The sequence below is a fragment of the Rhinolophus ferrumequinum genome, chromosome 19 (genome assembly GCF_004115265.2).
Source record: "Rhinolophus ferrumequinum isolate MPI-CBG mRhiFer1 chromosome 19, mRhiFer1_v1.p, whole genome shotgun sequence".
Taxonomy (NCBI): Eukaryota; Metazoa; Chordata; class Mammalia; order Chiroptera; family Rhinolophidae; genus Rhinolophus; species Rhinolophus ferrumequinum.
Window position 1 is genome coordinate 47,629,734 of NC_046302.1, and position 13,763 is coordinate 47,643,496.

A 13,763-nucleotide genomic window follows, 5' to 3' on the forward strand; every position below is an offset into this window, starting at 1 on the left:
TGGAGGGAAGAAGTGAGAAGACCTTCACAGCACGGCTGTTCATGTCCCCCTATTTAAAACAGACCCACCCAGCCCTCTCCTGCATTTTTCCTGATTTGTGTTTTCTCTTTCTCTATTATAGCTGCCCCTTCCTTCCTTCCTTCCTTCCTTCCTTCCTTCCTTCCTTCCTTCCTTCCTTCCTTCCTTCTTTCCTTCCTTCCTTTCTTCCTTCCTTCCTTCTTTCCTTCCTTCTTTCCTTCCTTTCCTTCCTCCTTCTCCTTCTCTCTCCCTCCCCACCCTGCCCCCCACAGAATATAAGGTAGGATCTTTTCTGTTTTGTGTATTGCTGTCACCACAGCCAAAAGCGGTGTTAGGCATACATACTGCTCAGTAAATAGTTGTTGAAATGGTTTATTAATTGTTTTATCTTAAGACTCTAGTATGATCATTTCTTGGGGCTAATAGAGAAAAAGTAGGGTACAGAATGAGCTGAGGCCTGTCCACCAGGGCAACAGCTCATGCTAGGAGGTGGCTAAGGTGATTATGGAGAGTAGCTCAGACAGGCAAGGATCAGAGTCCACCATTGGCAGCAAACCCAGCAGAGATATGGGACCACTGGGCACCTGACTTTCCAAGAGGGCATAGCGGGGTCTGGCCAGGCAGGTGAAGCCCAACTGCAGGAGACCGGGGACAGCCCTGGAGGGTCAGGAGGTCCGGCCACAGCCCAGCAAACACCAGACCTCTGTTCCCTGCAAAGGGGACTAGTAAGTACAAGGCAAAAAAGACAGCATATGCTCGCTGCACTGCTTGGCTGAGCTCCAAGCCGTGGGAGGGAGGCTGGCAAGGACAGGTCAGGATGGCTGGAAGCAAAGCCAAAACTCAGTCTGGGGAATTAGACCCAGGAGGGAAGAATGCAGGGCACGAGGGGCCACTGCTCATCCTGGGCCATCAGTGGGAACGTGAGAAGCCATTGGGTCGGTCCCGAGATAGCCAGACACAGACCCAGGCTACTGAAATTCCAAATGTCTGAGAAAACTACAAATGTATGCCCGCTTTATTGTAAATACCTCCTGCCAGGCTTGGCCTGGGGCCTGGAGAGGGCCGTGCCTTTGCCAGTGCTTCTGAGAGTCTGGTCCCTGCTCCCTGGCAGGGGACCAGCATGATCTGGAAGACTGTTAGAAATGCAGATTCTCGGGCCCCACCCTAAACCCCTGAATTAGCCTTGCTTTCCTTAGTCCCTACTTGCCTTTATTTCTCATTGCCAGTCTCCATAACTATTTTTCCCCCTTCATCCAATTTTCATTGTATTACTTTAGAAAGGGCACATAGTCTTTAAAATAAACTTTTTGTTTGAACGATGGAAACATTACCAGTAGCGATACCTAGTATTGTCATTATGTTAAGAGCTTAAAATCTTGTATCCCATACAATTTTCACAATAAACCTATAAAGCCGGAAGCAGTATCATGTCCATTTGTACCAATGAGGAAGTTGATGTTTGGAGATGAAATAACTTACCCCAGTCCCCCCCAACTAGGAAAGTTAGCATCACAAGTGAAAAAGAATGTTTGCCTCTTGCTGAAACCATATCTTCACCACCGGGCCACTGATGGGTTTACATAAGAAAACCAAAGCTTTCGGATTCTTGTTAAGAATAGCTGGCTAGTGACGGTTTAGCGTCCTTGTCTACCTTTCAGGGTGACCTCCGAGGTCTCTACTGCAGGATGTTATTCTTTCCCTGTCTGTTTAGGGCTCTGGCTCTCCTTAGCCTCCTGGAATGGGTTCTCTTGCTCAGCTCTTGTTTTCCTGCCAGCCTTTCCCTTTGTCCAGCTTTCATGAGCGTAAAGGCTGGGACGGTGCATGCCTGCACCCAGAGCGAGACCCAGGCCTTGCTTAGCAACAGGCTGGCCAGGGGAGGGCCAGGGGGCGAGCCAGTCACATTGAAAAGAAAGGCTTGCTCAGGCCCCTGATATATTCTTTCCCGAACCCGAACTGGCTGTCCTACTCCCTCATCTCAGTGTTGTTTCTTAGAAGACTGTAAATTTTCTTTCTGTTATAGCGACTCCTATTTGCTTCATTTCAAAGGGACATCTAGCTGGCAGAGCATAAAGGCATTCTCCAATCTTCCCTGGTCCCTTCCAACTCCTGCCCAATTCTCACGGCCTTTTGCAACAGGAAATACATTTCTTCCTTAGGGAAATACCCACAAGGGTCCTTGGTATAAACATCAAAAGGTTGGGAAACTCACTCACAAAGTTGCTCACCATCAAGTTATAACTCAAAGGCATAGCCTCAATTTCTTTAGCTGAACGTTCTGAGTAATGAATTTGTCATCAGGATATGTTGGTTAACAGTTCTAACTGGGCTCTTGGGAACCTGTGTTAACAGTCTTTGAGTCGCAGGATTGGTACTAATAGGCTGTTTCACCTAATAGGCTGTTTATTCATCTATTTGATTAGTCGCTCAACAAACATGTATTGCAACGTAGTTTGGTATGGCTCAAGAAGCAAAAACAACCCCCATTAGTGGTAGTACTTGAACGTGACTTGGTGCTGCAGAAATGAAAGGTCTCGACGTTGTTATTGCCACAGACCAAGGTGGCAGACATTAGTGTTCACCAAATATTTCTGGCTCTCCTCCCTCCAGGCGGTTGGTAACATTGTACTTCCTGAACCCACTAGGGTTGGTAGGTCTCATCACTCGTCACTAGGTCGGACCAAAGAGTGGTACCTGGTATTATCATCAAGCTGAGAGCTTTAAACATGTCTCTTCTGGACTACGACATGTTACTGCTGGTTTGAGGCCCTCCAGGACAATCTTGTTCTCTGCCACGATCACTGGTGAACTTTGACATAATGGCTGCTCCATTGGCCTGGGTCCATAGGGAGGAAGTTGCTGACCCCAAAGCAAATGGCCGTGGGCATGTAGCATGAGCAAGAAGAAAATGGTGGTTGTTTTAAGACTTGGAGGTGTTTTGTTACTGCAGCGTAACTTATTCTATCTTGATAGAGACAGCGAAATTAATGAACCAGTGAACTGTGTCACTGATAAGTAATTCCTGTGACTATTCTCTCTCTTTCAGTGGCTGGTTAAGTGCAAGGTCATTGTTAAAGATGCAACAGACTTCAGAAAAAGGATTAACTGCTAAGGTCATACTCAGATACTATTTCACTCGCCTTACGAGGTAGGCATATGTGTATAATTTCTCAATTCATGATTGCAGCGTAATAACTTATTATTTTTTAGTTTCTAACCCTCTTTTGGCAGAATTTTCAAAGAAACATAAGCTGAGAGGAATAGTTTTCTTTTTTAAATACAGTTGGTTTTTGCTGGTTTAATGGCTTTGGCCAGTGGAAGATACCAGTTTTCATGGTATTTGTCCTAATAGAATTTGAACGATATTAAACCAGCAAAAACATCCTTATGCCCAGGCTGATGGGCAGCAGATTTCAATAAACACGGTCAATTTTCATGGAATATATTCGACAGGAGAATTGGTATGTCTCCTGTAAGTTGTTAATACTGGGAGCCTGTACCTAAGAGTACGAATGGTAATAGTAAAAATAAAATAAGATACGACCAGGAGAGGGGAATGTGGGCACTTGGCACAGTGGTCGTTCTGCTGAGAGGGAGGCAGGATGATGATCTTTACAAATGTGTCGGTAGTTGGAGCAGAAGGATGACAATTGGGCCAGAATGTGGAATCAGTGGGAGAGCAGAAGGGCAGGCATGTCATACGACCGTTGAAGTTTAGGAAGAAAAAGACCTTCAACTCATGTGACCCAATCCCTCCCCTTATATATTTTCTAAATCCCGTTTCATTGCCAAACTCGAGCCCGTCTCTCATCACTCATGGTCTGTGCCCCTCTTGTTACACTGTACTGTTATAAAACAGGAAGCGGAGTGTTGGGACAGTCTTTGGGGCTAATAAAATGGAGTGGGTATGATCTGGCTCTGTAGTTTGTCAGCTCGACTTGCGTTCTGGCTCAATCCCTTACCAGCTATGTGACTTTGAGCAAGTGCCTCAGCCTTTCTGTGCCTGAATTTTCTCTTCTCAAATATGGGGATAATCGTGGTATCACTTAATTAGACTCATGAGGATTAAATGAGATAATATATGTGAAGAACTGAGAAAAGTGCATGAACATAATAAGCCTTCCCTAAGTGTAAGCTATCGTTATTACAATCGTTTACATCCTTTTACAATTTTCCTGTAAATAGGTTAAGAATGAGTACAAGCTAAGGAACAGACCTTTACTGATGTATTTTCACCAGGGCCATGTGGTTTCTTCCAAACTCTGTTAAATCTAGTCCTTGTTCTGGGAAGGACAGAATGCTTCTTCTGTCCATATATTTTGGTACGTGGCACTAGGTTAAGTAGCCTGTGGTGCCCTGGGTTCTTCTAGAGGAGAGGAACTGGCATTCAGGCCAAGGGTTAATAGTGATAAAGGCTAAGATGGATTAGTTAGGGGTTGGGGGGTGGGATCCAGTGACATGGTGGATTCTTTCTGGGATATTTGCTTCAGAGGAAAAGTCCTGGAGCTGGGGACTGAGGTACAAGAAGTGTTTCACCAGGCAGATAAAGCTTTGGTGGGGCCGAGAGAGCACAGGGGGCGAGTGGGTGGCGAGGACTTATGGGGAAGATGGAGGCAAGGGCGCCAGGGCGTACATTCCTGCGATGTCTGCGCAGGAGAGAAGGATTCGGGCAGGTGATTGGCAATGGGAATGAAAGAGGACAAGTCAAGGACACTTGGATTTTCTGGCCCGAGAAACATGGCAGATGGAGGTGGCGTTCTTGAGATAGGGAGCTCTGGAAGAGTGCCAGATGGGATGAGGAAAAGAATGAGTCCAACCCAGGACAAAACTGTTGAAAAATGGAGGGAAATGTCACCAACCCACAGTATGAACTCCCCCCCTTTAAGGTGAACCCAGTGAAAAAGCAGCCATGCTATCGGCCATTTAATCCTTCTCATCCATGCCGGCAAAATTCAGTTATTACTCAGTTATGATTTATTACTTGGCTACTTGCCTCCAAGAGGAGTGAAAGTCAAATCATTTGTTCACACCCTCTTTCTGTTTTTATCGAGGGCCCACTATGTGTCAGGCACTGCGCTAAGCCCTGAGGACTCAGCAGTTAATAAGCCATGCAAGTGCCTTCTGGCATGGGGATTACATTCTAGTGAAGAGAGCTAGACAATAAACAAATAAACATGCACCATTCAGTTGCAATATGCACATAAATTTATAATAGGTCAGTGATGATCCGTGCCACAAAGTGAGAATTTGGAGAAGGAAGCAAGACGGGGTCTTCTTCTGGAAGGGTAATCAGGGGCGGTGACATTAGTCCAGAACCTGGAAGGAGAGGAAGGAATGTTCTAAGCAAAGAAAATGCTGTGAGGGAAGAAGGGTCCATTCAGGGGGGGACCAAATGCAATGGTCCTGAGGGCAGAGCATGGTTGGTGTATTTGTAGAACCGCAGAGCCCAAAGGTGCTGGAGTGGAGAACAGAGAGGATGAGGTCGGAGAAGTGGGGTGGAATGGGAGGATGGCCCAGGCCCTATAGGGTCTGTGGGCTGCCTGAAGGTCTTTCCATTTCACTCTGAGCGGAGAAGCCTTTGGACGGTTCCAGTAGGGCAGTTGCATGGTCAGATTTATATTTTACAAGACTCACTCTGGATGCAGGACAGGAGACAGGAGACCAATTGGGAGCTATTGCAAGTTATAAGAAAATGCAAAACCCCAGCTTCTAGGGGTATGTGGGTACAGTATTATCTCATTGGAAATGAGACATTATCTCATGGGAATAATCACAACTGTGTGATTATTCCAACTAGGAGCCACATTTTTAAACGTTGTTTTTTTAAAAATAGGTTGTTGATAAAAATGTCTAAGTATAACAGACGATTATGTACTGAAATTAAGGGACCCCCTTCCAGTTTCACTCCCCACAGGGCACCTTTGTTAACAGTTACTTATGAATTCTTGCAGAGACTTTCCATGTATTTATATGCACTATGTTTTTCTTTTCCATGAATAGGACTATACTATATGCTATACTATATACACTAATTTGCACATAGCTTTTTTCACTTAATGACTCAGTATTGGCGTATTTCTCTATTTGCATGCAAGGACCCAGCTCACTGATTTTAAAGGGTGCCTGGGATAGGATTGTGTGGTGGACCATCATGTGTTTAACCTGTCCCATTAATGGGATGGAGGTAATTTCCATGTTTTGTTTTGTGTGTTTTTTTCTTTGCTATTTTAAACAATGATACAATGTATATACATATTTGTGCAAATGTATGAGCATGCTTGCAGGATAAATTCCTACGAGTGCAATTGATGGTTGGTGCATCTAACAATCTGATGGACATTTTCGGATTTACCTTCCCATCCAGCAGGTATGAGAACGCCTGCTCTTCAAACCTCTACAACAATGGCTGCTATTGTACATTTTAGTCTTTGAAAACCCACTTTGACTTTAAATCCTCTGGGAGCTCGGACAAAAATGAAGCATGTGTACATTTATACGATGCTTTCAATGTTTCAAACTGTTTTCATATTGATCCCATTTAATTCTCCAAACAATCTTAGGAGGCAGAAAGCCTCCTCCTCCTTAAAAGAATCTAAGAAGTCATCATCTCCTCTTTTCATAGAAGAGGAAAGAGAGAAGAGGTATGATTTTCTCAGTGTAAAAAATTTAGACAAAACCGGAATTCACGGTTCTCGTTTTTTCCCCCACAGCCTCACCCCTCGAGGGGGGGTCCACCCAGAGCCTCTGCCCCACCCCCACAGCTGCATTCTAACCAGCACCCTGGGAGGGGTGTGGGTATAGCATGCCCCCTCCTGAGGCCATCTGACTTGAGCTCTGCTTCTGAGGGGAGCAGGGGGCTCACTTACTCTCCCCAGGGAGGGGGAGGAGACAGACGGTGGGAAGGGGGGTCCTGTGTGAGCAGCTGCAGGGCACTGTGGTCAGATGGCTAATCAGACAGGACCCAGCACCCAGGGAGGGCTCCGTGGCTGTTGCCTGAGCTGATCTGGGATGTTGCACCTTGGCCCAGTCTGGTACCCGTTTGCTCTGACTGTGATCGGCAAATCCAGCTCTGATCCCTGAATGCCTACCTCCCTCCAGCCCTCCAGACACTCCCTTTGAAGGATGTTATCATTGTGGGAAGGACAGGAAGCCAGCAGGTCTGCGTGCTGAGTGCAGATCAGAGGCTGAGTGCAGACCCATAACTTGCTGGGGGGAGGGGCTCCCGCGGTCCCTCCCTTCCCATCTGTTACACCTCAGCCCAGGCCCTGACTCCCACAAAGATGATGGGGGTGCTGCTGGCCCACGTGCTCTGCCCCTGAATTTTTAAATGCAGCCCACCCAGATCCAGGCACCTCCCTGCCACAACCTCACGTTAAAACTCTAGACCCGGCTGTCCGGTAGGTGGCCCATTAGATGTGCTGCAAGTGTAACACACACACCGGGTTCTTAAAGACTTAGTAAGAGGAAAAGGTATGTAAAGTAGCTCAATAATTTTTTATATTGGTTTCCTGTTAATCACGTTATGGATTTATTGGGCTGAAGTATGTTAAAATGAATTACATCTGTTTCTTTTGACTTTTAAAAATGTGGCTACTAGAAAACTAGGTGGCAGATGTGGCTCGAATTATATTTCTACTGAAGAGCGCTGGTCTAGACATCTTGTGCCTTACTCATCGTCTTTGTGGCTGCTTCCAATCCTGCCTGGAAGGAGGTCGGGTGTGAGGGAAGGAAGGAAAGAATAAAGCAAAAAAGGGAGAGAGAAATAGGTGGAGGGAGACAGATGTCTCCATCCAGGGAGGTGACCTGGAGTCAGGTCTCCGTACTGCTGGATGGTTGGGCCACTTTGGGCAAGTCACCCAAACTTCTGTGAGCTAGAATTTCCTCATCAGGAAAACAGAGGTAATAGTTGCCTGACAGGAGTATTTTGAGGTTTAGAAATAACCCCAAAATCGCCCAGCGCAGTGACCAACCTGTATGACTTGCTCAGGGGCGGACAGTATTTTTCCATCTGCAGCACCTGAGCCAGCTCATGATAGGTGCTTGAGAAAAGATTTTGCTCCATGAATGTTTGAGGTGTGGGTGGGAGGTAATCGCCAACCCCATCTGTCGTGGAGCCTTTTATCCCCTCTCTGTGTGCCCACCTGCGGGACTGAATGGAACGCCTGTGGAGTCACCTTCCTCCACCTGGCTCTTTCCTGCCAGGTTGCAGCCTCTTCACATGTATTCTGTGTGCTTGTTGGTTGCATTGTTCTCCCTTGCTCCCTGGGGACCCGTCTGGGAAGTGCCCAAGTTCCACCTGGACAATTGCCGGCAAGCGTGGTGGACGAATTTGCTGCTGCTGAATAATTTTCTGTCGGTCCGGAATTCGGTGAGTCCCAAGTTGTTGGCTGTGGAAGGTGAGTCACCCGAAGGTGGTATCTCACTTCACATGGTTCGGTGAACTTTTCAAGGGCAAATCCAAGTCTGGTCCCCTTTCTTCTGGCATATGCTCTGGAGTGACGGTGCTGCTGCAGGAAGGTGGGCTGTGGGCAGGGAGACTAGCCTCCTGTGACGGGGCAGGGGATACTGCACCAGTCTTGGCAGACGCAGTAACTGTGAAAAGCAGAGGGAGGAAGCAGGTAGTGGGCATGGAGGGGCCAACCACCTACATGAGTGTCCTGGAGGCAGCTGACCTGCTCCATCACGGTTCCCGCCCCAGTCCATGTCACTCCCCAGGGAAAAGACACTTCTTCACCTCCACACAGAGAGCCCGTAATGGGATGGAACATTGCACCACACGCTCACCGTAATGAATTCTGTTTCAATTGCGAGCCAGATCTGACAGAGCAACACATCTGTATATATTGGTCGTGGCTTCCCTAAAGCCCCAATTTCCTCACAATGAACTTGGAGCAAAGCAAATGAAAGTGAAATAGCTGTAATTAAATCACGTCACTGATTTTGCATATGCTTTGAAGTACAGCTGAAAAGAGAATCACTAAAGTGTGGCTAATTGCCGCGCATAACCACTTACTAACTAGAAGGCTGCCTTCCCTTCTTCCCAAGTGCCAGCAGCTTCGACAGGGCGTATGTCACCGTATAACTGCCTCCAGGTGGGCCCACGTCTGTGCCAGGGCCCACGGGGGATAGTCTGGGCTGTTGGCCCAGATGTACTGGCTTGGACTCTGTGTGGGAACCAGTGGCCAGGACATGATCTAGTCGTCGCTCTGAGGTAAAGCCCCCCTGAAATCCTCGGAAGCAGAGGTGTGAAGGCCGTCAAGCCGTGGGCACTCGCCAATTTCCCCATCATGGAACTTGTCTCTAACTGGGACAACAAAAGCTGTCACTTCTGTTGGATAAATCTGGTCTCGCTTGGATGAAAGGGGAAGGAGGGGAGACCAAGGTGCCTTTTATCACTGAAGCACTGGACAGAATTGCCCCCAGGAGATCAACTATATGGTGATGGAAGGAGAACTGACTCTGGGTGGTGAACACACAATGTGATATATAGATGACGAATTACAGAATTGTACACCTGAAACCTATGTAACTTTACTAACAATTGTCACCCCAATCAACCTTAATTAAAAAAAAAAAAGAATTGCCCCCAGGAATTTCCTCACAGTGAAGAGGAAATACAGGTAACTGCCTCATTTCACACAAACATGGACAGCCTGTTGAACAATGATGTGGCTTTGACCAGCCGATCTCATGTCAATCATGCGTGGGAACTCCGGATTTCCCACGTAACTTGTCTGGAGCCAGGCCTCTGTTCTAAATGGAAACCCTCTCTCCACCAAGAGTGGGGGTGGGGAGGGCGGGCAAGGTAAGGAAGAGAGAGCAGTGACCCTTCTGACCCCAGCCACACCGTAATGACAGTTGTTCCTTACATTCGGGTAACAAGATAAAGTTTAGCTCCCACAACTGTCCTAGGAGATTAGCTATTATTATTTTTTAAAACAAGAGAAAAAACTTGTCTGAATTTCCATTTTGTAAGATGGCACCTACCATCGAGGCTGGTGAAAGGATTTTAAGACTATAATAGATGAAATGAGGGCTATGAAGTAGCTGCAACTCAAAATTCCTTTCTCTTCCCATGGAAATCCCCCCGCCTCCTGAATTCCTTCTCTGGACCAGACAGGGAGGACAGTGTGAGGCAGAGCTGGGACACGATGGAGAGAAGTAACTTTTCCTCTCTTTTCAGTGCAACGGCTGGACGTGGTACCTTGCGAATGACTTTCAGTTCCATCTCACAACACCAGCGATCCTCTTGGTCCATGGAAAGTGAGTCTCAGTGGGCAGGTTTTCTCCCCACGTGGCCTGTCTCTCACACTCCTTAGACGGTGCTCCTGTGTGTGGCTGTCCAACCCTAAACATGCCAGATCTCAGGGTGGGACTGGGTAGTACCTGGATGGGAGACAGTGTTCCAGTTCTGGGCAGAGCAGCTCTTAAATTTTAGGATATGACGTTTTCAGAAGAGTTTGGAACGTGGACTCCTCCACTGTTTATCTTCTGCCACGTTCTCCTCTAATCTTTGTCCCACACACTTCAGTCATTGTTTTTATGGAGTTGTAATCAGTGCGTACGTAACATCTCGTGCTCAGCTTTTCCCATTTAACTGTTCTCATAAACATTTCCACATATTGACAGGACCAGCACACTTGCCAGGTGTAGGATTTGTATACTATTTTTATGGTTGGGCATCTAGATTGTTTCCAATTTTTCAAGATTATAAATGGCACTACAGTGAATGTCTTTGAATACACTACTTTTTCTCTTAGTTATTTCCTTGGGGACACACACGCGAGTGGAGTTAGTAGGTCAAAGGGCAGGAACAATTTTGTGGTGCTTGTTACATACGTATCGTGAGATTGCTCTCTGGGAACAGTGAAATAATTTACAGTGTCCCAAGTCATACATCAGCATACCTGCTGTTCCCCACTGAACACCTGAATTTTTGTTAGTTTTAGAGAAACTCAAAGGCCTCAATAATTCATGGAGAGACTTATAGTTTGTGGATTATCCATGCCATATTTTAAAAGATTTATTCTTCTCATTTGTTAACATATGTGTTCAATTTAAGAACACTGGAAAAAAAAGCATTAAAAAAACATTGGGATGAACAGAGGGGACAGAGTCACCCTAGAACCATTTCCTCCCTCGAGGAGAGGAGAATTTCTTGTCGATATTTTGGTGTGTATCCATCCTTCTGATCTTTTTTCTGCATAGTTTTTTATATGTGAAAGGATTCTGCAAAATACACTTAGTATCTTTCTTTTAATAGTTTTATAGAATAAGTATTCCCTATATGACTTTATTTTTAAAGTAAACAATTTTAATATCTGCATAACATTCCATTCCATGAATGAACTATAGTTTACTTACACCTTCCCCTGTGTTAAATACTTGGATTATTTCCAATTTTGTGCCTTTATACATAATAGTCTGATAAACATTTTCATGGTAACCGTATATCTCCATCCCCAATGGTTCTTTAGAAATACCCTTAAGAAGAACCACGGGGTCAAAAGGCATAAATGTCTTTTGGGATCTTGAAGCATAATAACAAATTACTTCCCTTAAATGTTGTATCTATCAATACTCAGTTCTCTGGCCATCTAATTACATCATTGCCAATATGGAATATTAATAGTAAAACAAAACAAAATGCAAACTTTGTTATTTTGATACATAAAAAGAAACACTCATGTTTCACATCCAACTTGTGTTTGATTATTAGGGGGCAGAGCTGTGTTACAAATACGTGTTGACCAGCTCTGTTTCGTGGTTACATTTTATGCCCTGTGTAAGGCACACGTTTAAATCTCAGGCTGCCCTGTGATGGCGCCCATTCAGGCCACGTGCAAACATTCAAGCTCCTGGGCAAGGAAAATGCATCCTCATTTTAATTTAATTTAAGAATTGAACACTTAAAAAGGCAAATCTGCTTCTTTACATCCATATCTTAAACACACAAAGCCTTCTAATTGAAATGTAAAAGATTTTTCAGCTGGCCCTTAAAAATATTGTTCCAGAGCTAACCACTAAGAGGTGCTTTGCTGGTATAGTGAGTTTGAGTCAGAAGACGTGGGTTCAAATAATGACAGGTAAATGACTAGCTGTGGGACCCGGGGTAAGTCATTGGCCTCTTACTGTCATTTTTCATATCTGTGAAATGGAGGTGAAAACACTTCACATCAGGGTTGGAGGACAAAGCGAGGTCACACGTGTGGGAACCAGCTCAGTGCTTGCTTGTTTGTGTTGTGCATCCACATGTGATCTCAGTCACCTGTGCTTTGAGATTCCATGTAATTGTCATTGTTGTGCAGGGGACCCTGCTCACTGCGCCATTTGTCGTGTGGGGCAGCCTGCGGGGCCTCTGGTCCTGCTCCCCACATAAGAACGCAGGACATGGTGAGGCCAAAAAGGAACACCCACGGAGCCATAGGTAGGGGAGTCATACCACTATAGTCTCGCTGGCGGCTGGGTTGGAGACACAGGAAGCAGGAGCCACACGATGTGCAACCTGCTGTCTGCTTCTCTGCCAACCAACCAACCCCACTTGCTAACTGCAACCCGCTCTTGCTAGCCCAGCCACCATCTTCTTGCTAGCCCCCATTTGCTGCTAGCGTAGCCACGGCAGTTATATTAGTGGCCAATGGCTCACTGGTTACAGCTGACGGCCAACTAGCCACAGCTGATGGTCATCCAATCACAGTTGATGGCCATTTACTACCTGAGCCAGCACCTTTCCACGTGAGGCCGAGAGCCTGGAAACTGCACTCCTGGCTCTGTCCCCACAGCCATTGTCTGCAGCTACCATCCCTAAGCAGTGGCCGTCCCTCGCCGTTCCCAGTCTCTGCAGGTGCTGGGAGGAGGTTGGCTGGCGAACCTGCTGGGTGTCTGCTCAGTGGGACCTGGTCAACTTTGGCCATCTTATTGTCTTCTCTGTATCATCCCTAGTCCACAGAGGGTTCCCTCATCTGCACAGCCACTCCCCTCCTTGATTTCCTCTCTCACCACCCTTTGTGGTAGATGTCGGTGTGGGACAGACTTTAATGAAGGCTTGCTGGATTGGAGGTTTTGCATTCTTCTTTGGCTCAGCCTGACCCCTTCTCACATATTTCCGGCTTCACCACTTCTCAGTCCCTTCTCCTCTGAAGGGGGTGGGGAGACCAGGAGACCACGATCAAGTACCCAGTCCCCGGAGGGTTGGGTGTCTGTCCCTATACGTATATTACAGAGGGAGGGAGGGGTGAGGCCCAGGTTCTCCACTACCCATTTCCCCAACCAAAGCATCCTCTAGGGGTGCAGGGGGAGGCAATTTTGATAGCATAATAGAACTGATAAAAGCATATGAGATCCACTATGAAAATAAGATCTTATGATCACATTGCTATTTATTATGGGAATAAAGGTAAAAAAAACCAAACAAACAGCTCAGGCCCACCAGGGCTCTCTACTTGAGTGGACTCTCCCTCTAGCAAGAAAGTCAAACCCTAAGAGCTCCCTTAGGGAAGGGGGAGCAGCTGGGCCCAGCAGAGCCAGGTCTGGCCAGTTCTCTGGGGCTGTCACAGTCTGTCATAGGCTACAGCCCCTCGGAGGGCTCTGGAGACTGCCGCAAGTGCCTGCAGGGGCAAAACATCAGCAGGCTCGGCAGCCCTGCAAAGAGGAGAAAGGGCAAGTCTCTGCACGCTTCCTCAGAGGTGGCATTTGCAGTAGGACGCTCTGACTGCCGGTCCGACTAGTTAGTGAAGGAAAAGCGAGGG

General features: G+C 46.6%; 1 protein-coding gene across 1 annotated transcript in view; it reads left to right on the plus strand.

Moving 5' to 3' along the window:
* LOC117011989 (O-acyltransferase like protein) overlaps positions 1-13,763 on the plus strand; it is a 54,765-nt gene that overhangs the window by 30,849 nt on the left and 10,153 nt on the right. The window contains exons 9-11 of the mRNA XM_033087912.1: positions 3,062-3,163; positions 8,218-8,383; positions 10,199-10,278. Coding sequence (XP_032943803.1) covers positions 3,062-3,163; positions 8,218-8,383; positions 10,199-10,278 — 348 coding nt within the window. The remainder of the gene's footprint in view (positions 1-3,061; positions 3,164-8,217; positions 8,384-10,198; positions 10,279-13,763) is intronic.